The sequence below is a fragment of the Heloderma suspectum genome, chromosome 4 (assembly GCF_057233095.1).
Source record: "Heloderma suspectum isolate Gila_16-S chromosome 4, 16-S_ref, whole genome shotgun sequence".
Lineage (NCBI taxonomy): Eukaryota > Metazoa > Chordata > Lepidosauria > Squamata > Helodermatidae > Heloderma > Heloderma suspectum.
In genome coordinates this window covers 267,750,986-267,777,369 of record NC_139461.1, presented here as the reverse complement: position 1 = coordinate 267,777,369, position 26,384 = coordinate 267,750,986, and the positions used below count along the sequence as shown (strand labels likewise).

General features: G+C 44.8%; 2 protein-coding genes across 4 annotated transcripts in view; both read right to left on the bottom strand.

Moving 5' to 3' along the window:
• The window catches only part of LOC146348682 (deoxynucleoside triphosphate triphosphohydrolase SAMHD1-like), a 51,250-nt gene extending 42,924 nt beyond the window's left edge, over positions 1-8,326 (bottom strand). Inside the window, exon 1 of one of the 2 annotated variants that reach the window (XM_084853788.1) lies at positions 8,294-8,326. The gene's annotated coding sequence lies outside the window, so the exon portion shown is untranslated. Of the gene's footprint in view, positions 1-7,851; positions 7,915-8,293 lie in introns of those variants that run through there. The other variant, XM_084853787.1, reaches the window with a different exon arrangement.
• A 6,825-nt stretch (positions 8,327-15,151) lies between these two features.
• Positions 15,152-26,384, bottom strand: part of RBL1 (RB transcriptional corepressor like 1) — a 44,849-nt gene continuing 33,616 nt past the window's right edge. For both annotated transcript variants that reach the window (XM_084853786.1, XM_084853785.1), the window contains exons 18-22: positions 24,316-24,387; positions 23,229-23,307; positions 22,089-22,255; positions 18,912-19,076; positions 15,152-18,612 (exon numbers count right to left, since the gene is read on the bottom strand). In XM_084853786.1, the coding sequence (XP_084709912.1) occupies positions 18,442-18,612; positions 18,912-19,076; positions 22,089-22,255; positions 23,229-23,307; positions 24,316-24,387 (654 nt within the window). In that variant the 3' untranslated portion in view covers positions 15,152-18,441. The remainder of the gene's footprint in view (positions 18,613-18,911; positions 19,077-22,088; positions 22,256-23,228; positions 23,308-24,315; positions 24,388-26,384) is intronic.

The window sequence follows — 26,384 nt, the reverse complement described above, 5'->3', positions numbered from 1 at the left end:
CATCTCAGGTATGAGGGGGAGGGGGTACTTGTCAGGGATCGAGACCGAATTGAGGGCTCTGTAGTCATGCACCGGGTGGAGTTCTCCAGATTTCTTGGCAACAAAGATGGTAAGGGCGCAGGCGGGGGAGGAGGAAGGGCGAATGAAGCCACGTCTGAGGTTTTTGTCCAAAAACTCCCGCAGAGCTCGAAGTTCCAGCTCCAACATCGAATACAGCCGGCCAGTGGGGATGGTCGCCCCTGGAATGAGGTTAATGGTACAGTCAAAAGGGCGGTGGGGGGGGGAGCTGGTCAGCCTCCTTCTTGTCGAAAACATCCCGAAAAACCGCATACTTCTCTGGGAGGATGACAGTAGCTGAAGAACTGCCAGAAGCAGACAAGGAGGGGGAGGAAATGGTTAAGGCCTGGACTGGGACTGGTGCCTCATTCGGGAGACAATGCTCCCGGCAGTAGGGAGACGCAAACTCCACTTGCTGAAGCCCCCAAGAATTCTGAGTATTATGCTTAGAGAGCCAGGAAACACCCAGCACGATTAGGTATTGGAGAACCTTGGCCAAGTGAAACTGAATCTGCTCAACGTGGGACTGGGCGCGCAGAGTGAGTGGAACTGTAATACGGGTCACCGCGCCCGAAGAGAGAGGATGCTCATTGATGGTCTCCACTGCCAAGGGGGCAGGAAGGGGCAGGGTAGGAATCTTGTGGAAGAGAGCGAACGTTTCATCCATGAAACTGGTCGTAGCCCCTGAGTCCACTAAAGCCAGGGCCTCCACCCCACGCCACCCCACTGGGAGGAGCGGATGTAAACATGCAATAGCAGATGGGAGGGTGGGGGGTTGCAGAACCTGGTGAGGAACCGACCCCCACACTGGAGACTCCCAACAGGCTTGGAGGGCAGTCTAGTCAGGCCTGGGGACAAGGACGAGTAGGAGGAGGAAGGAGAGGAGGAGGAGGCAGAGGAGCTGCGGATCTAACACAGCAGGTTTTGGCGAAATGTCCCAGCTTTCCACACTGAAAGCATCGGCACTCCGCACGCCGCCGCTCTAGTTCTTCCCGTGGCAGCGGGGCTCGGGTAGCTCCCAGCTGCATTGGGGTTTTCTCCGCCTCCACCGCAGGGACGGGGTGTGTGGGAGGGGGCAGGAAACGGGGGGAATGGGAGGAGGGAAATCTCGGCCCCCAGCGCCCCGCCGGGTCTGCCGGCGCCCCTCCAGCCGACTATCGGGAGGCAGGTCTGGATGAGGTCCTCCAAAGTAGGTGGGCTAGGAGGGCGTGCCAACTCATCCAAGATCTCATCGTTCAAACCATCCAAAAACTGAGCCACCAGCGCAGCATCATTCCACTGTAAACCCTGCATCAGCAAGCAAAAAGTTGTCGCGTAGCTAGAAACTGAGTCCTTGCCCTGCCTGAGGTGGCGAATCTCCCAAGAAGCCGTCTGTGTGCGCAGGGGGTCACCGAAAAAATGGGCCATCACTGTCATGAAACCTTGATAGTCCCCGAGCAGGGGGTCATTAGTGAGAAGAAGTCCCAAAGCCCATTTAGCTGCCATGCCTGAAAGTAGGTTAATGATGAAGCCCACACAAACCTGTTCTGTCAGGAAATCCTCAGGTCAAAGGCTCATGTACAGCTCCGATTGGGCCCAGAAAATCTGAAAAAGTCCTTTCTCACCAGAAAACATCTCTGGCAAAGCCACCGGGCACTTGCGGCGGGGGGGGGGGGGAATCGGAGGTGGTGGGGGTTGAACCGCAGCTTGTAGGTTCTGTATTGCAGTCGTCAGTTGAGCCACTTGATCACGGAGAATCTGGTTCTCTTGCGCCAGAGCTTTCACCACGGGGTCCCTGGCACCCTCCATTCGGCAGTAGGAGAAGAAAGAGAGAGAGAGAGAGAAAAAGAGGAAAGGGGACCAAGCTGTCAGGAGTGCCCTGGAGGCCTCTTTCAGTCTACTCCAATAGCCAACTCAAGACACAAAGGATTCTTTTCAAGGCTTTAATCCTTTTACAACTTAATGACTCTATCACCAGTGACTAAGCAATGAACAGCAGAGTTACCTATGCCCCAGGTTAGACAGTTGGTCCCCGTTTGAAGGAGAATCACTTCCAGACCCTGAAATTATGGGCTAGGGAGAGTCCCTCCCTCTTTCTCTTGGGACCTCAGGATGCAACCGTTGCTTGCGCGCCAAACGGGCACTACGCCTCCTTTCTGCGCCCTCCATCGTTCGTCGCTCTCTGCGTCTGCATCGAGCGCCTAACAAGCCACCCTCCCGCACTCTCTCACTACCAGGGTCACTATCTATCTCAGGAATGCCGGCGGGAGGGATCTCAACAGTAAGAATGAGACATGGAACAACTGATTGGTTCAAAATTGGGAAAGGAGTAGGACAAGGCTGCGTATTGTCGCCCTGCTTATTTAACTTATATGCAGAGTACATCATGAGAAACACTGGGTTGGATGAATCACAGGTTGGAATTCGCTGGATCATGGAGAAAGCAAGAGAATTCCAGAAAAACGTCTATTTCTGCTTCATTGACTACGCTAAAGCCTTTGATTGTGTGGATCACAACTAACTGTGGCAAATTCTGAAAGAGATGGGAGTACCAGACCACCTTACCTGTCTCCTGAGAAACCTGTACGAGGGACAAGAAGCAACAGTAAGAACCAGACATGGAACAACAGATTGGTTCAAAATTGGGAAAGGAGTACGACAAGGCTGCATATTGTCGCCCTGTTTATTTAACTTATATGCAGAGTACATCATGAGAAACGCAGGGTTGGATGAATCACAGGTTGGAATTGAGATTGCCGGGAGAATTATCAACAACCTCAGATACGCAGACGATACCACCCTAATGGCAGAAAGCGAAGAGGATCTAAAGAGCCTCTTGTCGAGGGTGAAAGTGGAGAGTGCAAAAGCTGGTCTGAAACTCAACATTAAAAAAACTAAGATCATGGCATCTGGCCGCATCACGTCCTGGCATATAGAAGGGGAAGAAATGGTAGCAGTGACAGATTGTATTTTCTTGGGCTCCAAGATCACCGCAGACGGTGACTGTAGCCATGGAATTAAAAGACGCTTGCTCCTTGGGAGGAAAGCTATAGCAAATCTAGACAGCATAGTAAGAAGCAGAGACATCACCTTACCGACAAAGGTAGGTCTAATCAAAGCTATGGTTTTCCCGGTAGTAACGTATAGCTGTGACAGCTGGACTATAAGGAAGGCTGAGCGTCGAAGAATTGATGCTTTCGAAGTGTGGTGCTGGAGAAGACTCTTATGAGTCCCCCCTGGACTGCAAGGAGGTCAAATCAGTCAATCCTAAAGGAAATCAACCCTGACTGCTCATTGGAAGGACAGATACTGAAGCTGAAGCTCCAATATTTTGGCCACCTAATGCGAAGAGAAAACTCCCTGGAAAAGACCCTGATGCTGGGAAAGATTGAAGGCAAAAGGAGAAGGGGACGGCAGAGGATGAGATGGCTAGATAGCATCACCGATGCAATGAATATGAACTTGAGCACGCTCCGGGAGAGAGCGGAGGACAGGAAGGCCTGGCGTGCTATGGTCCATGGGGTCACGAAGAGTCGGACATGACTTAACGACTGAACAACAACAACATCTCAGTATCTAGCAGTAATTGCAGGAAGAATTCAAAATACAACAGGACCTCAAGATACATAAGAGATTGGCAATAATTATGCTAATGTTGAAATATACATTTCAAAACATCAAGGCACTAGGATACATGATTACAACACTCATTAGGGTATATTTCATTTCAGTCAGAACCACAGAGATTGAAATATACTTCCTAAACATGCAATTGCTTTCATCAACAAGAAGGATGGCAAAATACAGCACTTTTTCCTATAAGGTTACATGCAAATCAAAAAGAAAACAGGGAACATCTGCTTACGAGCAAGTATGTTCTTTTTCTGTATACATGACCAAACAGAGAAAACAAACACGTTTGTTAAAGATGCAGTCAAAAAAGGTTTGGTTTTCACTTAGGGGATACAGCCAGGCACATTTTGTCTTGTTTTAGGGATTATGGTTGAGAAGGGTCCTTGGCCAGAGATGTGGTTTGAAAAGAAGGGTTGGGGTCTAACTTTCCAGTACAGTAATACTAGTATTCCACAGTAGTTGATTCTATACCTAATGCATCATCTAAAATGAAACCCCCATTTTGCCAATATAAGGACTATCATGTTTTTCTTGCGCTCCCTCCCTGAGCTGGGCCTGTGAGGGATGAGCGCGCTCCTCTCCCACAGATTGCTGTTCCTCCTCAGAATCAGAACTGCTCTGAGGTTCTATGGGCTCAGTTTCCACCCTGACACCACCCACCATCTCCACTTTGGTGTCATTGTCAAATTTGATGTTGGTACCGAGGTCTGATTTTTCCCTCAGATTCGAGGCCACACTAGGCAGTTTGAAGGATCTGAGGGAACGGGTGGGAACTCTCTGGGACATGCGCAGTAGGTGGTGGGGGAGAGTTTCTGCCAAAATGTTCTTCAGCTTTAGACATTCCCAAAAGAGGCTCGGTGCAGGTGCAGAGCCCATCTGTGTGATGCACAGATGACCACTCAAAAAACTACAGTTGCAGGTAAACAACCTGCATTACTTATAGCATCACACATAGCAGAGCTTCTTACAGGTGGTCTGGGTTCCATGGGTGGAAGAGGATAGACCATGTCCCACTGAGCCATTGAGGACTGTGACAAGGTGTTTCCAAAATCATGCTATTTTTATGTGGTAACTCCTGGGGGTGTGAGGGAGAAGGCACTAACTACAATATTTAGCACATAGTTGAATACTAGTATTCCACAGTATCACTTCAGTTGATTCTATACCTAATGCATCATCTAAAATGAAACCCCCATTTTGCCAATATAAAGACTGTCATGTTTTTCTTATACTCCCTCCCTGAGTTCTAATTAATAGAGACAGATTAAGGTAATGGCCAGCTTTTCTATATTTTGAAACAGGACATTTTTTTAGCTGAGGCAGAGCAGCAAATGGTACCTGCACTCCTGCTCAAGGTACATAGTACTCAAGGCCAGCCAGATTATTTTGGCACCCAAGGCAGAAAATCCCACAAACATCTGGCAGTTAAAACACAACAACAATTAATTAAATAGCTAACAATTTCTTGCCCTTTCGTGACACCCCATATCAACTGCCTGAGACAGCTGCCTCACTCTGTGTAATGATAGGACCGGCCCTGTTTTGAAAGAGAGAGCAGTCATTGTTTCTTATTCTAGGTATATTTTAGGACAACCTCTGATATTTTGCACAGGGTACAAACTTAACCAATCATTTTGCAAAGGGCTTCCAGGATCACCATCTTAAAACAGTAAAATCTTACAGATGGAGCTGATATATCATGCCCGTTATCAGCAACTTCTTTTGCTCAGGTCCTGAGTCTGCGTGCTAAGGGGTGATGCCTAGCACCTAGATGGTAATGGGATCTCCCATTAGATTACCATCTAATCTCCCAGATGGGAGAGGAGACTACTTGGGTCTGATGGGGACTGATGATAACACCTGCATGCTCCAAGGAAGAGCCTGGCTATGCCTGGTGGAGCCTTCTGGAAATGTGGCAGTATGGATAGCATAGGTTCTCAAAGCCAAGCACAAATAGCCTTTCCCCTTGATTTAGGCCCCGGTGGGCACCCCTGGGCAGGCCTAAAGTAGCTTTTTGGCTCCTGGCCATGGAGGGCTTAAAGTTAAGAGGGACAAACTCCAGCTAGAGCAAACTGACATGCACAATTGGGATAAATAAAATAATAAAAAAATATTATTATATATAATAAATAAATTTCATTGTACAGACTTTCCTTACAAGCCTTTGCTGCTAAGAAATGAGTCAGAGCCAGGATCTAGTTGCATTCAACTATTTTCATGGGCAACAAATACCAAAGGTTTGTGTATATGAGCCCACAGCTTTGACAGAATATGGTAGTATAATGAAAGTTTGCGCTAGCAGACACATTTTGACTGTCTGGAGTCTTTTGGAATTGTCTGTTGTTCAAAGAAATTGAGAAATCAAACTTTCCAGTGAACTCCTTTGGGTGTGCCTAAAGCAGCTCTTTGGATCCTAGCCACAGGATAGCTGTGTATGTGCCCATACTGGAGAAAGAGTGATGAAGCGTTTCTGAGAAACCATCATGTAGGAAAGCAACGTGAAGTTTCAGTTCAGGAAAAACTAAGCTGAAAATACTGGTGTGGGAAAAGCTGAGGTGGATGTCAGGCGTAGCGGCAGCCTAACTTGGGAGTTGTTTGTCCCTGCTCGTGTTGCCGGGAGCTAGGGCAACGCCTTTCCTCCCTTCACACATGCCTAGAAGCAGTCAATCCACTGCCCCACATCAGATCCCCAGAGCTCTTTGGATCCAAGCCACAGGATAGCTGTGTATGTGCACAACTGGAGAAAGTCTGACTACACATTTCTGAGAAACTGCAATGTAGGAAAGCAACATTAAGTTTCATTTCAGGGGAAATGAAACTGAAACTATTGGTGTGGGTAAGAGAAAGGTAATACCAGATTAATTGCCAAAATACTATACTCCGAGGAATGGAAATGTCATCAAGAGCCAGGGAGGGCTTAGTCAAAGTTAAGGGGCGCAAACTCTAGGTACAGCAAACTGACAAGCACAGTTGGGAGAAATTATCTGAAGACTTATCTTCATTGTATGGACTTTCCTTACTAGACTTTGCTGCTAAGGAACAAGTCAGAGGCAGGATCTAGTCTAGCGCAGGGGTGGGCAGAAGGTAGATCTACTAGTACAGGGGTGCATTTGTTGTTCTTCCCCTGGGCCTGGGGGCACGTTTGCCATTTTCCTGCCAGGAGTCTCTTTTTTGCTTGCCCCCTGCTTTATATTCTCTCTTTTCTGTCCCCCCCTCAATGGATTCTCTCTCTTCCGCCACCCCTCTCCGTGATCTGGAAATGTGGGAGTATGGGTAGCCTAGGTTCTCAAAGCCAAGCACAAAACAGCCTTTCCCCTTGATTCCAGCCCCTCACCCTCTGGAATTACTCCTCTTTGGCAGACAAGGGTATCCTTGGGTTGGTTTCTGCTTCCACTTGCTCCACCAAGCAGGGCATGCTGTCTTTTTGCTTAATCCCTCCCTACAAGCCGGAGCCTGCTCCCAGTTCAAGCCCTCCTGGCTCTGGAGCAGAAGGGCTTAAGTGGGGTGGCAACTTCAGCTAAAGCACGAGACCAGCTAGGGCGGTACAGGAGTCAGCAGCAGGGATTCTTTTTCCCCTGCGTAACAGCCAGCCAGGACTCACTGGACCAAGTCATTCTCCTTCTCTTGCTGAAAATACCCAGGCAGAGAGGCAGCAGGCAGCTGGGTCCACGTATAAAGTTAAAGGGGAGCACTACCTGGGGATGGCTGGAACTGCGGGAGTGAAGCCTCAGCAGCAACAGCTGGGACTCATCAAGATGCTGCTATAAAGCTCTGGGGAGGAGCAGGAAGAGGAGGTGATGGGAAGAGCAAAACAAGGGAAGACAGGCTGGTGAGAGTCGCTTGCAAGAGGGCAGACAAGATGCTCTCTTCTGGGGCAGATGCTAGAGGAGTGCCTCGCCTGCAACCACCACCCAGGGCTTCCTCTGCTGGGAGACCTGGAGATTCCCAGTTGGCAGCCACAGGAAGACCTCAGGCATATCAAAGCCTGTGCGTAGCATCTTTCTCTGAGGCACCTGAAGAGCCCCACCCACCGTTTGGTCTGGAGAGCTACTTCCCTAGGAATGGACAACCACCAGTGAAGGAAAATTGTGCCACCTGAAAGGCCAGTACTTCAAAAGGGGAGAGTAAGACATTTTTGTTATTTCAGGCTAGAAAGTGTGGGAGGAAGGCATAATTCCTTACCCTGAGTTGTACATCTGTATACTTGCTTGTCCTCAGCACTGTATCTAGAGGCACAGACTTAAAAATAAAAGCTGCCTGCACTTACTGGTAACCATGGAGACAATGGAAGAGGCTGGGTTTAAATGTACCACTTCCAGAGGACCCCGCACCCGCACACACCCTTTGTGAACTCTTTCCCCCACTCTCTGTGGAGTCTTCCCACCCTCCCTCCCTATGGATTTTTTCTTCCCACCCTTCCTCCTCCTCCTCCCCTCCTCGCTTGGGATTTCCTTCCCACATTTTTTTTTCTTCTCCCAGCTGCCATGCGCACTTCCTCTTCCTGGTTGCCTTCCTCCTCTCCCTGCCGGATTGATTTCTTTCCCTACCACCATGTTCCTCTTCCACCTCACCCCCTTCTCCCCCGCAGTTTCCTTCCCACTGCCACCAGCACCAGCACGCTCACCTCTTCTTCCATCCCCCTGCAGCTGCTTTCCCTGTCACTGCCACATTCACCTCTGTTTCCTCCTTCCTTATTAGGTCTGATGTGAGTGCGGAGGTATGTGCCGGAAGGAAATCAGCAGCAGGATGGAAATCAGTAGTGGGGGCCTGCTGGGCGTGCATGGGGATCCTGGCAGATGTCATGATGCCCATGGGCACTGCGTTGCCGACCCCTGGGCTCATCTGAATGATTTGTTGACTATTATTTAGCAGTAGCAATAACAAAATGACTTTTTCCACCTAAATTAGGCTGGTGAAATGAAGGAAGCTAGGTGTAACCTGGAGAGGACTTTTGTATGGCAAGATTGTGAGCTCTTTTCAGTTCTGGTACTGAGAACAAATTCCTGAGCTCAGAATCTACTCAGAAGCACCCAGTTCTTTAATTCTAAATGTATGTCTTTTGCACCTTGCTCTGGTTGGTGGGTCCTGGTGTCTAGGTCTAAGAGAAAAACAAAGTAGATACAACAATCCTGAAGTTTGCCAACACATGATATAGAGACATCCAAAAGAAATGGAAATCAGATAGAATACATGATTTTTATCAAGGTTTTGTTAAAATAAAATATGAATTGCAGGAATATTTTGCTGAACTTAAATTTACACCTCTGGGAAAGGCCTTTACAATACTGGGCTTCCGAACTATGCCACTAGCTTATTTCAGTGGCTAAACTGTGACTCAGGACCCACATGCAGCTGTTTGGCAGTTCAACTGTGGCTCTTGAGCCAATAAAAGTGTCCACACATTGGCCCCAAGATGTCAACGGATAGGGCAATCTCTGCCTACTGCAGCCACTTGGGCTGCAGGCAGCACGGAGCGCAAAGGTGAAGCATCTGGCATGCAGGAGAAAGAAGTACTTGAAGAGACATGGAGATCGATAGGCATATGGTCAAGGAACACCTACAGTCAGGGCCAGAAATATTGGAACAAGGATAACTGTTTTGGCAATTGGCCTCTGTACACCACCACATTGAAGTTGAAAGGAAACACACCCAGATGGGGGCGAAGTCAGGACTTTCAGCTGTAATTCAAGGGGTTGGAGAAAAGTGGGGCACTAACTATTCAGGAAGGACAGCCAGTGGCATACTCCCCCCCCCCCATCCCTGGTGGCTCATAAGTAATGGAACAAATGGCTGACAAGCAGCTGCATGGCCAGGTGTGGCCTGTTTCCTGGGTGCCCCATGACCAGTCAAGCAGATAAAAGGCCTGGAGGTGGTTCTGAGTGTTACATTTGCATTTGGGAGCTGTTCACTGGAACTCCCAACATGAGGGCCAAAGAGATGTCCATGCGAGTGAAGGAGGCCATCATTAGGCTGAGGAGACGTAATAAACCCATCCGAGATAGCAAAAACAGTGGGAGTGGCCAATACAACAGTTTGGAATATCCTGAAAAAGGAATTAACTGGCAAGCTTAGCAACAGCAAAAGGCCTGGCAGACCATGGAAGACAACTAAAGTGGATGACCACAGAATTCTGCTCCTGGTGAAGAGGAACCCTTTCACAACATCTAGCCAGGTCAAGAATGCTCTTGAGGAGGTAGGCATGTCATTATCAACATCTACAAGAGACGGCTTTATGAATGTAAATACAGAGGCTTCACAACAAGGTGAAAACCACTGGTAACGCTCAAGAACAGAAATACCAGATTAGCCTTTGTCAGCAAACACCTAAAAAAGCCTGCCCAGTTCTGGAATAAGTTTCTTTGGACTGATGAAACCAAGATTAACTTGTACCAGAAAGATGGGAAGGGAAAAGTTGTTGTTGAGTCGTGTCCGACTCTTCGTGACCCCATGGACCATAGCATGCCAGGCCTTCCTGTCCTCCACTCTCTCCCGGAGTGTGCTCAAATTCATATTCATTGCATCAGTGATGCTATCTAGCCATCTCATCCCCTGCCGTCCCCTTCTCCTTTTGCCTTCAATCTTTCGCAGCATCAGGGTCTTTTCTAGCGAGTTTTCTCTTTGCATTAGGTGGCCAAAATATTTGAGAATTAAGATCAGATTACTTGGCCACCTCTGGTGTATGTATATGTTACAGGGCAAACCTGACTCTGGATGGTAGGAGTATGGATACCCAGCTCAGATCAGGCTCTGTTGGTGGGTGATTCCAGATAACCAGATGTGACAGACATCTTACAAATAAATTGATATCCAAATGTACATAATTTATTCTGGTTACACAATCTAATTTTGGCCTTGGTTCTAATTCAGCGTTGAGTCTGAATGGCCTGAAAGGTTCTACAATATTTTTTTGTGCGAAAGGTTGCATTTTCAGAGGAAAAGTCCATATTCCAGGCATCCAGAAATGTGCTAGCTGTGCTAACAGAACCATTTCCATGCAAATTCTCGCAGCCTTAACATTTGTGGCAAAATGTGCAAACACCTTAGTGTAGATCAGTAGACATGACAGCTGCAGTTTCACGTGTCATAACACAGAATGGCTTCACTCACTAAGACAAAGAGGATGGGAGGGTCTGGTTTTAACAGCAAAAGATCTGTGTGGGTGAAGGGTGCTGAGTTCCAGTTCTCACAACCTCCCCAAATCTTCCTTCAGCACTTTTTGCCCAGCCAAGGCCGCTTCCAGTGGAATTTTGAGAGTGTTATGGGCACTCTTACAAAATGGCTGCCATAGTAGGTGTGGTCCCTCACAAACCAGAAGGCTAAAAGTAACTTGCCCCAAAACCTAAGTTGCTCTGACTTGGATTCCTGCATTGAGCAGGGGGTTGGACTCGATGGCCTTGTAGGCTCCTTCCAACCCTTCTATTCTATGATTCTATGGTAACTGCTGACTGCTGAAGACTGGAAAATGTGAATAGCATGAAGAGACTCAGCTAGCTAAAAAGGAAGCAATCACAAATCTAGGGCAGAGAGAAAAGAGAAGAGGCTATCAAGGCCTCAAGCATGGAAAGAGATCACTCAAGGTGCTCCCAGACAAGGCTTTTATAGTGCTATTGCCCTGCCTCATTCATGGGATTTTACGGGGCAGGGTGGGGTGTCATCTTCCACTTGTACCCATTTCATGTTTTCCCACCGTGGAAAATCTGTTAAGGACAAAAAAGTGAGGGCATCAGCATGTTCTGGTCATGGTGTAGTTGCGCCACAGACTAAGCCCCTTCATTTCACCAGCATGCCTACAGAATTTTATGCCAAGTCTGGGGCTAGTGGAAGTAGTTTCCCTCCCATGGAAATAAATTGTGGTGTGACAGCCTTTCCGCTCTGCCCATCTCCTGCCACATTACATTGAAACGATGGCGCCACTGCCAAGCTCTGGAAAAGCCCAGCGGGCATGGGCAGTGCATGTAACTCATGCCACATTCTTTTGGCATCTGCATCTCACATGGATTTAACTAGTGGTGCATGTGAGTGAGTTGTGCACGTGTGTGTTGTGTACGTGGGCAGGCTGGAGCCTGGAAAACTGATAGAGCACATTGGGCAGAACAGGAGTGCTTCTTTTCCTTTTGGATTCTGTCAGACCCCACAAGAAAGGCTTCCTTCCCTACCCAGAGCAAGGTAGTTTTAAAGGGGAGGTGGTGGCAGCTACTCCCATGCAGGAGCGACGGCTCTTGGGTGGTTCTCTGCAAGGCAGGTCAAGCGTATGCTTGATAATGACAGGGAGGTTGGAGCAGAGAAAGCTGCTAGAGAGCTAAGTAACTGAGGAAAAGCAGCAATCCTCTGTATGTACATCACTTCTGTCCACTTCCCTCCCTGGTGTTGGGGCAGTTCAGTTCTCGTTCAACACATACACCCATGGGGAGCTTAATATGTAGGATTACCCTACAGTGTAAGTTCACAGCTTATCTGGGCAAACTGATGCATGCATACCTTGGTGCAGTCCAAAGACAATTTAGCATCATTTAAACCAGGGCTGGGAGTACACAGCCTGTGGGCTTCATTTGGCTCCCCTGTCCTCATGTGCAGCCCCTGCACTGCCAAAATTCAGTGGCATGGCAGTGGCAAGAAAATGGGTGGTATGCTGGTAAAAGTTGGCAGCAAACTACAATAGAGGCTAAAAAGGGAGAAATTTAGCTGCACTGGGAGGCTGCAGAATCTACAGGTTGTGCACTCCTGCCTTAGTCTTGACTCCACTTCCCAAATACTGTAGCTTTGGTTCCTCTTTAACATGCAAATGTTTGTATGCACCTTCTCCAGGTAAGCTATGCACCCAAACATGGAATACCTGCAAGAAAAATGGAACAAAGAGTGATTCCCCAATTCATTCAGAGTGTCCTGCATTGGCTGCTGCAGACTGAGTGAAGGGGCTAAACAAAATGCAAGGTAATGAACAGGCAAATGTTCAAGCACACAAGTTGCAGTTGAATCAGGTAATGCAGCAGCATTGGTCAAGATAGTAGGCAGAGGTCAAAACACATTACGCACTCCAGAAGCAGAGTCAAGCAGGAGTCCAAGAGTCAGTAGCATGGAACATCAATCACAAGGCAAGGTCCGGGAGACAAGGCAGAAGACACTGGAGCTGAAAAAATGGAGTTCTTTCCAGCACTGGCTAGGCAGGCACTGAAGGCTTTTATCACCAGAGCCTGCTGAGCCCCACCCAGGGCTCAGCTGCAGTACATTAGAGCTCTCTGGCCAGAGCCCTATTCATGAGGAGGTGCTTTCTCCTACGGAGTCCTTTGCAAGCGAGCGCTCCTTCTCACGGGAGCCCTATTGGCCCACCACTTGAGGCAACAACGCTCCTGGAGGCCAGGGGGTTGCTCAGCCTCTGCCTCAGAATCCCCTTCCCCCGACAGGGATGGACCAAGGGCCCAGGCTCCTTCTGGTCTGTGGCAGTGACTGATCTTGGGTGCTCTCGGTTTCTGGGAGCTCTAGCTCTTCCTTTGAGGATTCCTCCAGTGGGAGCATGAGACAGAGGAAGGCTCTTTCCATGATGAAAAAATCCTTCTTAAATTTTCACCTTAGAGTGATCCAACAAAAAAACATGACTTTGTGTACACTGGATTCCAGCCTGCTTCTATGTTCTAAGGATCTCATGGGATGATAAAACATTGACAGTATGCATTTTTTTGGTACAAGGCAAACTCACCTCTTGTAGAACTATGCAGCGATTTACCATTTTTAGAAGAAATTCTGTTTAAAATTAACATGGTCCTTAGCACCTCATACAACTTTAGTGTAGAAATCAATAAGCGGACATAAGATTAGGGATTTTAAGGGCCTTTCTGGTAGCCAAGTGCTTGTTTCTGCAGGGATAGAACAGTGGTGATCGTTTTGGTGGACCAAGTGACTAAAGAGAAAAGGGGGAAGAAAAGAAGCTTCAGTTAATAAGGGGCGACTTCCTAGATCTATTCAGGGCACGATCATTAGCCCAGCTGCCCCTACAAGCACTGCCTGGTAGCTGAGCAACTTTCTATTATTTTTCTTCTCCTCTTTCTCTTCTGCCCATCAATGTGATGAGACAGAGGGTAATGTGTGGGTTTGCTGAGGCAAAATGAGACGGAAGGGTGGATTTTAATATTACCCATTATTGCTTTCTGGCATTGTATCATTTTACGATATAAAAAAGATCAAGAAAATGTTCAGCACTACCAAATGAATGGAAGGCACAACTGGCCAAATCTCTGTTTCTTTACTTAATTTCTCTTTAGCGGCTAAGTTTCCTTAGAAGTTAGGATGGAGACTAGCCTCAGCATTTGCTCTGAAAATTGTTTTGGGAGCCACAGGCAGAAGCACCTTTGATAACTACAAGCATGCTTCCAAAATTAAACAGCGGCATTAATTCCTCTGAAGGTGTAGCTGACACATTTGACATATTTAGATGTGTTGTATTTTTGCAGGCAATCTGGCTCACGTTCATAGCTTTCCTGTTTAAGTAAACAGCATACCTTACATTTTTGCCCCCCATTTTAGTGAGATGGGTCCATGCTGAGCTGCAAACCTACGAACTGGCTTGGATTCAGGATCTGCCTTCCATGAGGGGAGGGGCTCTGCTCACGGAAGGTCCCTTTGCCCAATTTTTGAGGATCCCCCAACACCTCAACCAATTCAGCAGTTGTCTGCCTCTCTATGTAGCATTTTCAGGGGGCTGGAGGGGCTGCTGTGGGAAGGAGGGGGCAGGGAAGTCCACTTCTGTCAGTGCAGTTCATCCAGTGTAAATCTGGATCCAACCTTGGCTCTATACTATAACCTGGATAGGCTGGAATGTGCTGTAAACATGGGCTTGTGATAGGAGGATCCTGTCTTTGGCACCTACCCCAAGCCTATCTCTTCTGCCATTCAGCCTTAAATAAAAACACAAAATAAACCTGTGCACTGAAAGGACCAACATTTTCACTCCTATTTGCTAATTACCCAGTCATTTCATTAAATGTTCACTAAGGGCGCAATCCTTATGGGGGCAGTCGGTCAGCTCTGAACTTGGAGGCAACCGACTATCCAATGCAAGGTGGGCGGAGCATGGAGGGGACCTTCTCCTCAGTGCTCCATCTGCCCTGCATTTGGAGGCAGACTGCCGATTTCAGCTGTCTAGCTGGGGTGCCTCATGCAGGGGCGGATGGCACATAGGAAGCATTGTAACAGTGTTTTCTCCATCCCCTCCCCCAGGAACACCCCCTTTACCTCCAGTTCACGCTGCTCTTATGAGTGTGGAGCCAGGGACGAGCCATGCCGCCTACGAGGTGGCGGTTTTCTGGGAACTGACTTTGGAGCACTGGCTCCGAGCTCAGTTCCCAGAAAACAAAAAATCATATGGCCCTAAGGTACTTTCATCTGTCCAAATGCCTATTGGAATGGTATTTCTATAGAGGAAATCTCAGACACTGGAACACAAAGGTACAATTTCCATACTGAAGCAAAAGAACAGAACAATCAATATCAGAATAAAGCACCCTTTTTTAAAAATTAAGATTCATATTTACAAGGATTTCCAAAATATAGCAAAAGTTGTATAAATATGTATTTTCCAGCAACCCCAACATTTAATCAGGAGCATCACTAGCTTCTTTTATACCACACTGTAATTAATACAAAATTACAAAAGCTGTAATTAATACAAAATGTAATTAATATAACCAATTCAATCACCATTAATAATAATTTTGGCACCAGCCTTTTAAGATCAGATCTGAGAATCTGTCTGAAGGGCAGATAAGTATACATGCGAAATTAAGACCAACTGACTGAGAAAAATACACTAAAAATAACCATACACATAGCTGAAATTATACTGAGTGCATTTTTATGCCACCTTGTCAAATGTAACACGCAGGACATTTCAAAACGTAAAACACACCTTTTTCAAAGTTGTTGCTGGCCATCTCTGTATTGTAATGTAGGATATTGATGGCAGATGGTAGTCAATGTATTCCCAAGTTGTCTTATTGTTTATTAATGTTTTGTTTAAAAAATCAATAAAAATGATTATTAAAGAACTTGTTGCTGGCCTACTTATTTTATAAAAAAAGTATAACATTTAGATCCTGTGGCATTTGGGAATTTTCCTTCCAAAGCCAATTAGTATAACACAGACACATTCAAGTTCTCTTGTAGTACACTGTTTCTTACCTTCGTTCTAACATTTGGCTATGTGACCTGATAGACTAGTAGACCTCAATGTATTAAATCTTGGAATACTGACTAAAGATAAAAATCTGATAGACACTTATGAAAGGCAGCCCCCCAAAACATAATTTTTTCAACATATGAATTAGAAACACAAAATATAAGTTTATCTTAAGGTTCTTACCTTTAAAACATCCCAAGTGTGAGGGTGATCCTCTGTACCAATGATGAAACCTCATCTTTCCTATACTTTCATTAAGTATCCTAATCAAATCCCTTCTTTATAAACACTTCAGCAACAAGGTTCATTTGGTCTACACTGACAATAAGAGAAAGCAAATGCCAATCCCCTATGATAGCTACATAATAATCTTATGTACAAGCACACCTAATTTGATAAGGTTTACATTTTGTGTAGATACTACACAAATGAAAACATGCTGGGGGGGGGGGAGTTATTTAAGAGAAAGAAAATGACCACAAATTACAGATGTTCTGACTGTTTAGCCAGCTCTGACTGTTTAGAAGCTCAAAGGTTTCCTGCTGCCAAGTAGTCCACCAGTCAGAGAAGGCTGGAGGGGCTTCAATCAATAGCTCGGGCTTCATTTTTTCCTGGCCTAGGAAGGAGAAAGAGCCCCAGCAAGTCACAGGAATAGTGCCTTCCCAAGGAAAGGACTAATTTCTCATTTTGTTGCTGGGGGGGGGGATGGGGACGGGACCAGTTAATTCTCAACTTGCAACACACACACACCCGCCTCACTGGAAGATTAAAAAAAAAGCCCAGCCAGCAGTGAGATAAGACCTGAGGCATGGTACTTTTCCTACTCCTTTGACACTCTGGGGCTATTTTTCCTTCTCCACAGCCGAGAAAGGCACAGTTCAGCCAGTTTCAAGCCATTTTAGCCTTCCCTTCCCCATTGGAATAGTTGTGGGAGAGAGATCTTTGGGATTCTAGAGAGCCAGAGACTTCTGCTTCCCGTGTAAGCAGCTATAATGTCTAGCCAAGCTCAAAGCGTGGAGAAGCCATGTTAACTGATGAATTAACAGAACTGAAATGTAAGTGACATGCTTTCTGTAGTTGGCATACAGCAGTGGTATTTTTCAGCCTGAGGGTTGCACTGGCTCTGGGGAAGCATATCAGGGGCCACATGTGGGTGCAGGGGGTAAGGGCAGAGGCCAAATTGGGCAGAACCACCCATCTCCCCTCTCTTACATACACACCATCCATACATACATCACACATAACATTCATACACACAAGCATGCACCCCATTTATCCATTCTTTCTCACTCTTTCTTATACACCCCTCAAATTATTAACCATCCTAAATTATTAACCATTCCAGCACTGGCATTGTCCTTTTAAGAAATGTCCTCTGAAATGCCCTTTTAAGTGTTTTGCTTTTAAGAAAGCCTCCTTGGTCAATTCCTTTCTTTCTTTTCTTCTCCAGCTTGGTAACTGGAGAAAGCAGCTGAAGCAGGGCTGAAGGAAGGATGGTTGGAGGGTAAAAAAAAAAAAAGGCCCTCTACAAGAACTGCTCAGCTGGAGCAGTGGGTAGAAGAGGCAGAAGGCGCAAAAGAAAAACAAAAAACACTTGGCCACCTCATAACGGTCAGGACAGAGGAGAAGGGGGCTGGGCAATTGGAAGAGACACCGGGGGCCAGATAGGAAGGTTCTACAGGCTGACTTGGGTCTGGAGGTTCCCCATCTCTGGTATGCAGTATGTAGACATCCACAGTGCTACAGAGATAGCCTTGTGAGCTCTGGAGGAGCGCTTCTGTCTAAAAGCAGGACTCATTGCCTCTTTAGGAATGAAAATTCAAATGAGGTAGCAAAAGAACATAAATTTTCCCAGTATGAGCTATGACAGAAGATTGCATACTGCTTTTACCTCTGCAGCTGTACCAGTAACAAAACCAAAAAAACATTTTAAATCCTAATTCAGTTCATCCCACAGAATTTTTGCCATTCTACCAGTAGCTAAGAGTATAGCGCTTTGCAATTATGGTCATGGTTCAAATCAAAACACTGTCCAAACATCTGATAGAAAAGGGATGTCTCTCCACTCTAAACTAGGAGGAAAAAACCCTCTCATTTTACTATATTAGTGGCTATATCTTCCTACCTTATTCCACATTAAAATAATGCATAGAAGGTAATACTTTTCTTTTAAAGAATGGAAACCAAAGCATTTCTGAAGTGAACCCCAAACCAAGAGAGTAATTACTATAAAGAATAACTGACTATTACTTCCCTAATGAGTGATGGTTACAGTCTGAAAACTTAGACCTTTTCATAGTAGATATTGGCCTCTACTTTCAGAATACAACCCCAAAACATATAGGTACATTAAAAATGCACAACTCCTTACAGCTCAGGTTCAAACCATCTTCAAAATAATGCTGTAAACATTCATACGCTGTAGGATAGAAGTTCAGTAACTGTCTAAAATTCTACAAGCATCATAAAACCAGTACATTTCAATACTTTGATTTGCCCACTGTCTACCTTCCATGAGTAAAAGTAAAAAGTTGAGGGAGAGGGATTTGAGACACGTGTGGCAGATCAGAATAAACATCGATCCTCACAGTACTTTTGCTGACCTAATGATTTGCTCTTTCACTGACAACATCCTGAAGACGTTTAAGTAAAACATCATCATTCTCCTGGCACAGTCTCTTCGCGGGTGACTCTGTGTCATTGTCAATTGATATTGCTCTCTTCTTAGGTCTCTGTACTCCTTGTTTTATCATATTGTTGATCTCCTTCAAACTCTGCCAAATTAAAAGTGTTACAATAAAAGCTGATAATAATTACAATGGTTATTACAAAAAAGATTAACATGTGCATTATTACATTCTCAGTTTTCAAAAGATGTTTATGTAAAGTTATGGTTTTGCTGGTTACATTTTATGCAGCAGCTCCATCCACCCTCAAGTTTTCAATCCAAAATACTTAACCTTGACCATATGTACTATTAGGGCCCTTCAAAGAAAAGTTAGCAAGGCCGTCTTGAAGCCAACAAATGTAGGTGAAGTTTTAAACTCTTAGTTGTTAGAAGTATGCATCTTACCTTAGAAGGGCTTCCATTAAATTTATATAACAGTGCAGTCTTAGGCGTCAAGCAAGCACCATTCTTATGTGGTGAAACATAAACAGAGTGTTGCTGAGATATCCGTCGAGGAGACACTGGCTGCTGTTTAATGCTGGGAAAGGGAGAAAGGGGAAGTGCTTCCACCTTGGAAAGAAAAATTGTACATTTAGGTGCAAGAATTCTTTTTATTGTTCCTCTAATTCTGCAAACACAAAAAAATTGAAATACACAAGCTCAAAAATGATAAACGCTGAAGTATATTTGACAATTTTCTAGGGGTCCTAGTGGGGTCCTAGAGGGTTTTCAACCACCAAGTTTTCCAGAGGCTGCACTCATTATTTATCACCAAAAATGTCAATTCAACATCAAATTTGTTGTTGTTGTTGTTGTTCAGTCGTTCAGTCGTGTCCGACTCTTCGTGACCCCGTGGACCATAGCACGCCAGGCCTTCCTGTCCTGCGCTCTCTCCCGGAGCGTGCTCAAGTTCCTATTCATTGCATCGGTGATGCTATCTAGCCATCTCATCCTCTGCTGTCCCCTTCTCCTTTTGCCTTCAGTCTTTCCCAGCATCAGGGTCTTTTCCAGAGAGTTTTCTCTTCGCATTATCTACATAAATTCTATTCCAACTTGACATCGAATATTAATTCTACCTCAAATTCTGAATAGAGGTTTTACATATGATCCTGATGCACAGTAATTTAGAGGAGATCATTATATCATGCACCTGCTTGAATCTCCCATTAGAATGCACACATCTAACAAATGTGATATTTGAAATAAATCTGTTACCTATGCAATATTAGAAACCCAAGATATTTATAATAATGGAACTATGTAATTTTAAGACTGATAGAACTGGGTGGACCTTTATACACTGAGGGATCTTTCAAAGAACCTAAACATTTCTCAGAGATCAGCCCCTATAATAAATGAATACAATTTGAAATCATCCATACTATGGTACATAGAAAGCTAATGTTCCAGGTGCACGGGTTCCTCTTGTTTACACAAATGATGTTTCGGAAGTCATTAATTTGGGTTGTTTTAGCAGAAATCCAGAATCTGCCAAACACCTTTGGCCACTATCTCAGGTCACTGTTCTAGGTTTCATACAAACTATGACTCTCTGATAGAGAATGCAGAATTGACTACAGTACTGAGATGCACCAAAATAAAATATAGGTAGGGAAATAAAGAAGTCCAGGTATCACCTGCTTTACCTAGAACACATTTACATCTGACATGAAGGACTCATCCTCCTTATAATTCTGCTAGCTGCATGAAAGGCTCCCAAGTCCGGGAGATAGGCTCATTGCCTTTTCTGGATGGGGTTGCACTCGCCTGAAAGATCAGGTTCATAGTTTAGGGGTACTCCTAGATCCATCATTGTTGCTGGAGGCCCAAGTGGCCATGGCGGCTCAGAGTGCCTTTTACCAGCTTTGGCTGGTTTGCAAACTATGATCTCTCCTGGACAGGGATAGCTTGGCCACAGTGGTACAGGCATTAGTAATCTCAAGACTGGATTACTGCGACACGCTCTATGTGGGGCTGCCCTTAAGGTTACTCTGGAAGCTGGAGAGAAAGAGCCCCACAACAGCAAGCATACAAGAGCTACTAGACTTTCTACAAGCAGGTCTAAATCTACACGTCAAGCCCAACAATTTAGGGCACCAAGCTCAGTTCTTTCCTCAGTGCTGTTCTAAACAAGCATCCAGACCACTTAGACCCCACCCACACCTCAAAAGTTTCTTCACAGGTGTGTCTCTTATCAGCTTGCCTACGGTCCTGAGGTTCCCCTCCTGGAACATACATATAGTCCTGTGAGCTGTATCTCAGCCACCTTTCAAACCACTCAGATCAACACCATTAAAACATCTATCCCATGACATGGCTTTTCTTATAGCCATCACATTGGCCATTGTCAGAACGAGTGTCAGAACGTAATACCCTGACAATCAGTAATCATCTCTGCATCATCTACCACAGAGGTGGGCAACTTGCAGCCTGCATGCAGTCCTTGAAGGCCACTGTGTGCCCCCTCTGAGTGCCTCCTGTTGTCGACGTTGTTGCCAAAGTCACTGCCTCAGCCACTAAAAGCACAGAGGGATGTATGGGGAAAGCAGCCATGCTCCTGGTTGCTTTTGCCTCCTCTCGTCTCCTCCTCATCTCTTTTGCCAAACCAAACTGCCAAAATCAACACTGCTTTTCTTGCCATCTCTTACCTCCTTTCCCTCCCCTGCAAAATCTCCTCTCTTTTCTGGATGTCTCATCCCTGTGAGAGACACTCTGGTCTTCACACTTACAGAGCTCTGTGGTGGTGGAGGCTCTGTCCTCTCCTGAACCAGAGCTGTCTGATTCTGCTGTGGCTGTTTGACCAAAGTAAGTAGATGAGCAAGATCACTGAGATGGTGGGGGGAGGATTTAGCCAGAAGTGTGTTGAAGGCCACTGGCCACCTACCCAACACCACATAGAGCCCTTGAGGGAGTGGACAAGTTGCCCACTCCTGGTCTACAAGGACAGAGTTGTACTCAGAATTGACTCTGTACTCATCTTGAAGGTCAACTCCATTGTTTACAGATCTCAGGAGTTAATCCTTCTCTTTTTCTACCTCAAACCCAGCTACCTTTCTGAACATTCCTGGCATAAGCTAGATGAGCCCCTGCACTCAGAGGGCAGGAGTCATAGAGTCTTCACAGAGTCTTCCAAGAGTGGCTCCCAAAGCATCTCCTAGAAGAAGCTTTTGCAGCCAGTCTCAGAGGGCTCCATCACTCCTGCCCTCTGGATGTGGATCTGACTGCTGCTGCTAAGAGGTAACTGGGAGGACCACACTTTTCAAAGTAAGTGCAAAAGTCAGAAAGGAAAGCATTCACTGTGGTGGAAGGGGATTTCTGAGCAAAAGTCATGTGTATGAGAGTGTCTGCGTGCATGTCCCCAGCCAACACTAAATGAGGCCCTTGGGGCAGAAAAAGTTGTGCGCCCCTGGTCTAAGTCATATTTTACATGGTTTGGAGGTTAAGAACTGGAAGATTTCATGGAATCCAAAGGAAAATTCATGCCAACTAGTATGTGAATTTAGAAAGCTTTGTTTATATCTATAGTCATAAAATTATTACCAAACTCTATCCACCAGTTCTTGAAACCCGAGATCCACATACCAAATGATCATGGTTGGAAGCACCATATTTCACTGCAAAGCGTTTCACTCTTCCTACATAGATGGTATTATAAAATGTTATCAGATCCCCTCTCTCCTCCCTTTCCAAGTCTCTGGAATCTTCTGGTTTAGTTCTTACAGGTGAATATTTAATCTTCCTGGGGGAGCCTAGGGGAGAAGAAGAGAAATACAGCAGGCGTCTATATTTTAAAAAGTAGAGGGGAAAGAATCTAAATTGTAGAAATATCGGCAGATAAATACACCATTTTAACTATGAGAGTTATTATTTCTCTCTTCTTTCCACCATGCACACAATTTGTAGTATTGCTGAAAGCAAGCCAACGGCATGATTCTATGGCTGCTTACTCAGAAGTAAGTCACAATGAATTGAGTTTAACTTACTCCCACATAAGCGTGCACAGGATTGCAGCCTAACTGGTGTTGTAGTAAGTGTAGGTTGAACATATGGTTAAACAATCAGTCATCTAATCAGCTGACCATGTACTGAATTCAGACCAAATCTACCAATCCAGATATTCAACATGCCGCTTTGGACACACAAATAGATCCTTAAACAATGTGTCTGGAATCAGTAATCACTGACTCAGGAGTAAGCCCCACTGAACACAGTGGGATGTCCTTCTGAGTAAACATACATAGGATTATGCTATAAATGAAAAAAATTTAACAAAAAACCTAACATTTTGAGACCCTGCATGTCACATAATTAAACTGCATAATAATTAAAGTATCCATTTCTGGGATACTATAAAATCTATGTCATTGCCCACATCAAAGGACACAATGCAGTACATTAATCAGATTTAGCAGATATACTACTGTGAACTTTTAACTGGTTTTTCTTATAATATATGTCATTATCTGTGTCTGTCATCCAGGTTGTTCCTACTCTGTCTCTCACACAGTTGCTCTTTTTCTGAAAGGGCTTGGATTAAATAGCCTTCAGACGGTTTCCAATCCTATTCATTTCAATTCATCTGATTCTACTAAAAAATAAAGAGTACCATATCTTTTCATCAGATTTCCAGGGCATCAGGTTCTGTACATTACATATTCAAGATAATGTTTTCCTTCAAACCTTCCACTACAGTCTAAAATAGAAGAGTAACCATCAACTTACCTTCTTCTGCCATCTCTTCTTGTTTTATATCTAACACTACCTCCAGGGGCATCTTTTTCAATAAGACACTTCTGTAGACCTATAGCACATGGAAAAATGCAGGTTTTGTAAATTGCTGATAAATTGTCTTCTCAAAAGTGCAGTTAATGTTTGATTGGGTTCAGACAACATGATAACCCATGATGGTTTAATTAACCCACAATGGTTTATTGTGTTGTCTGCTGGAATTTTTTTTTTTTTTTACCAACAATGGCTTATTTGACCAAAATAACCCACTGTCTGTAGTAGAGTTTATTTAACCCACCATGGGTTGTCATGTCATCTGGCAGTCACTGTGGGTTATTTTGGTCACCTAAAATAATGGGGGGTGTGTGCGCACTTTCTCTTTCTCATTGAAGTGCTTTAATGATATAGAGAACAGAAGCGTCCTTGCCGTAGCAAGAAAGGGGGTGGGTGGGGTGGAAATGCACACTTTCCTTTTGTCACAAAGACGCTTTTATTCTGAATATCACTAAAACTAAAGTGTGCATTTTTGGCCCCCCTCCCCAACACTACTGGCTATAGCAAGGATGCGTCTGTTCTCTAAGCACTTTAGCAATAAAACAGAAGTGCACATTCCCCCGACCCCAGACATTGCTAGCTATGGCAAGAACGCTTTTGTTCTCGCTCCTCTGGAGTTTTTTCTGCTCCTCTGGAGTAAATGTGCAGGGTTTTGATGGTGGATCAAGTACCTCCTGACTGGGGGAGGCTGTGTATGAAGTTTTGTCTTGATCCTGCAAACTTCCAGCGCTTTAGAGGTGAAACAGCACCACTGCTTGGGCAGGAGGACTAAAGCAGGACAGGGGGCAGGGGTGTGAGTCAAATTATACACAGTAGCTTAATAAGCTACTCACAGTAGGTTATTAGCCTGGTCCTGTGGCGGGGCATCATGGACTATTTATAAAATAAGCTATTGTGTGTAGCTTATTAAGCCACTATGTGTTATTGTGATGTCCAAAAGCAGCCTTTAAGTAACAACTACAGTGTTATTTATACAGAAAGCCTTAGGAAAGTATTTACAGTTATGTTTGTTTAAAAACACACTTACATGGCTATTTGCTTGTGGCTGGTTTCTATAGCTTTTCATTATGTCCTGAAAAGTTCTTTCCTCTTTGGATACCTGAACAAAACGTAGTCAAAAAGAAAAAGCATTACCGCTCACATCTGTATCCAAAGGGCTCAGTTAAGAGCTTCTATGTGCCCAACTAAGTTTCTGAGGACTATTCCTGCACCTAGGGATGTATGAGAAATTCATGACCTTTTATACAAATGTCTGCAGTTCATTTCATGAGTATTCCAATTCAGGATGGATTACATAGGCTTTTAGTATGGCTTTGGAGGGAACCACTCAAGTGGGGGGGGGGGGTTGTATCACAAACATTGTACACAGAAACACATTACATGTCCAGTTTGTATTATATGCACTTTAATAAGTGTCAACTGCATTGTATCCTTATTGTATGCAATTTAATACATGCATGCAACACACAAAATATTATATATGCACTGCTGTGTTGACTGACAGTCTTCTATACCATATTGCTATCTAGTTTTAACTGCTTACAATTGGCTGACAAAGCACGACAAAGTGACCTGGTTCACAAGTAACAACAACTTATGGTTTAATTAACCCATGGGTTGTTGCCTTACCCCGAGTTAACCTGATTCGGCTACCAGACTATAGTTCTTATTCTCAGGTTCCCATCCCTTTGCCCGCTCCCTCCCTGTATCACAAAAATGCTGTAATACTTGGCATGTAGAGCAGCTGGATTTTTGTCCACTCTTGGGCTCTCCTCCTGGGTTGTTCATGGTTAGCAACCCACAGTTACACATAGTTCTGGGATCACACATAATGACAACTCAGGATTCAACAACCCATGCTATGGGTTGTCATTACATGTAAACAAGATCAGTGTAACCTTATATTGTTAATCCATTGCCTGGAGAAGTCTACCAACAAGGTCCACACTGCTTAGCTGCTCTAGGTGTGGATCCTCCAAACAAGGAAGTGTTGTAATAATGGGTGACGTCAATTACCCCCACATTGACTGGATAAATGCATGTTCCAGTCACGACAAAGAGGTAAAATTTCTCGATGCCCTAAACAATTACGCCCTAAAACAATTACACCCTAGTTGGTCATGGAACCAACCAGAGGGGAGGCAACCTTGGATAATCATAAGTGTTGTTATCCTGGATCTAGTACGAGATGTAATTGAAACAGTGACCACAGTGCTATCAGATTTAATATATATTTAAGTGGGAAATTGCCCAGGAAGTCCAACACAGTCACATTTGACTTCAAAAGAAGAAACTTATCTAAAATGAGGGAACTGGTGAAAAAGAAGTTAAAAGGGCGAGTCAGAGGATTAAATCCCTTCAAAATACTTGGAGATTACTCAAAACCACAATAATAGAAGCCAAGCTAAAATGTATACCACAGGTTAGGAAGGGTAGCACCAAGTCCAAGAGATTGCTGGCATGGTTAATGAGCAGTGTTAAGGGAGCTACTAGAGAAAAGAGAGCTTCCTTCAGAAAGTGGAGCCTGGCCCACACAAGGGAACACAAGCTTGCACAAAGGCAATGCAAGCAGACAATAAGAGATGCAAAAAAACATTTTAAAGAGCATATTGCTAACAATATCAAGGCCAACACTAAAGAATTCTTTAAAGATATCAAAAGCAGAAAACCAGCTTGGGAGGCAGTTGGACCTTGGATGACAATAGAGTTAAAGGAGTACTGAAGGAGGACGAAGAGATTGCAGGGAAACTGACTGAATTCCTTTCATCTGTCTTCCCTACAGAAGATATGGGAGATACCTGTCCCTGAACTGATTTTTCCAGGAAGGGAGTCTGAGGAACTGAGGTAAATAGTGGTGACAAGAGATGAAGTTCTCAACCTTATTGATAAATTGAAAGTAAATAAATCACCGGGCCCAGATGGTATCCATCCTAAAGTTCTCAAAGAACTCAAATATGAAATTGGAGGCTGATTGTAGGCATCAAGGTGTCCTATAAATAGTTACATGGAAGAAAGCAGTATTTGTGGCAGCAATTATTATGGGTGCTCACTCCTAATTGGGCAGAAGTGTTTAAATTAATTCCTTGCTTTTTTTTT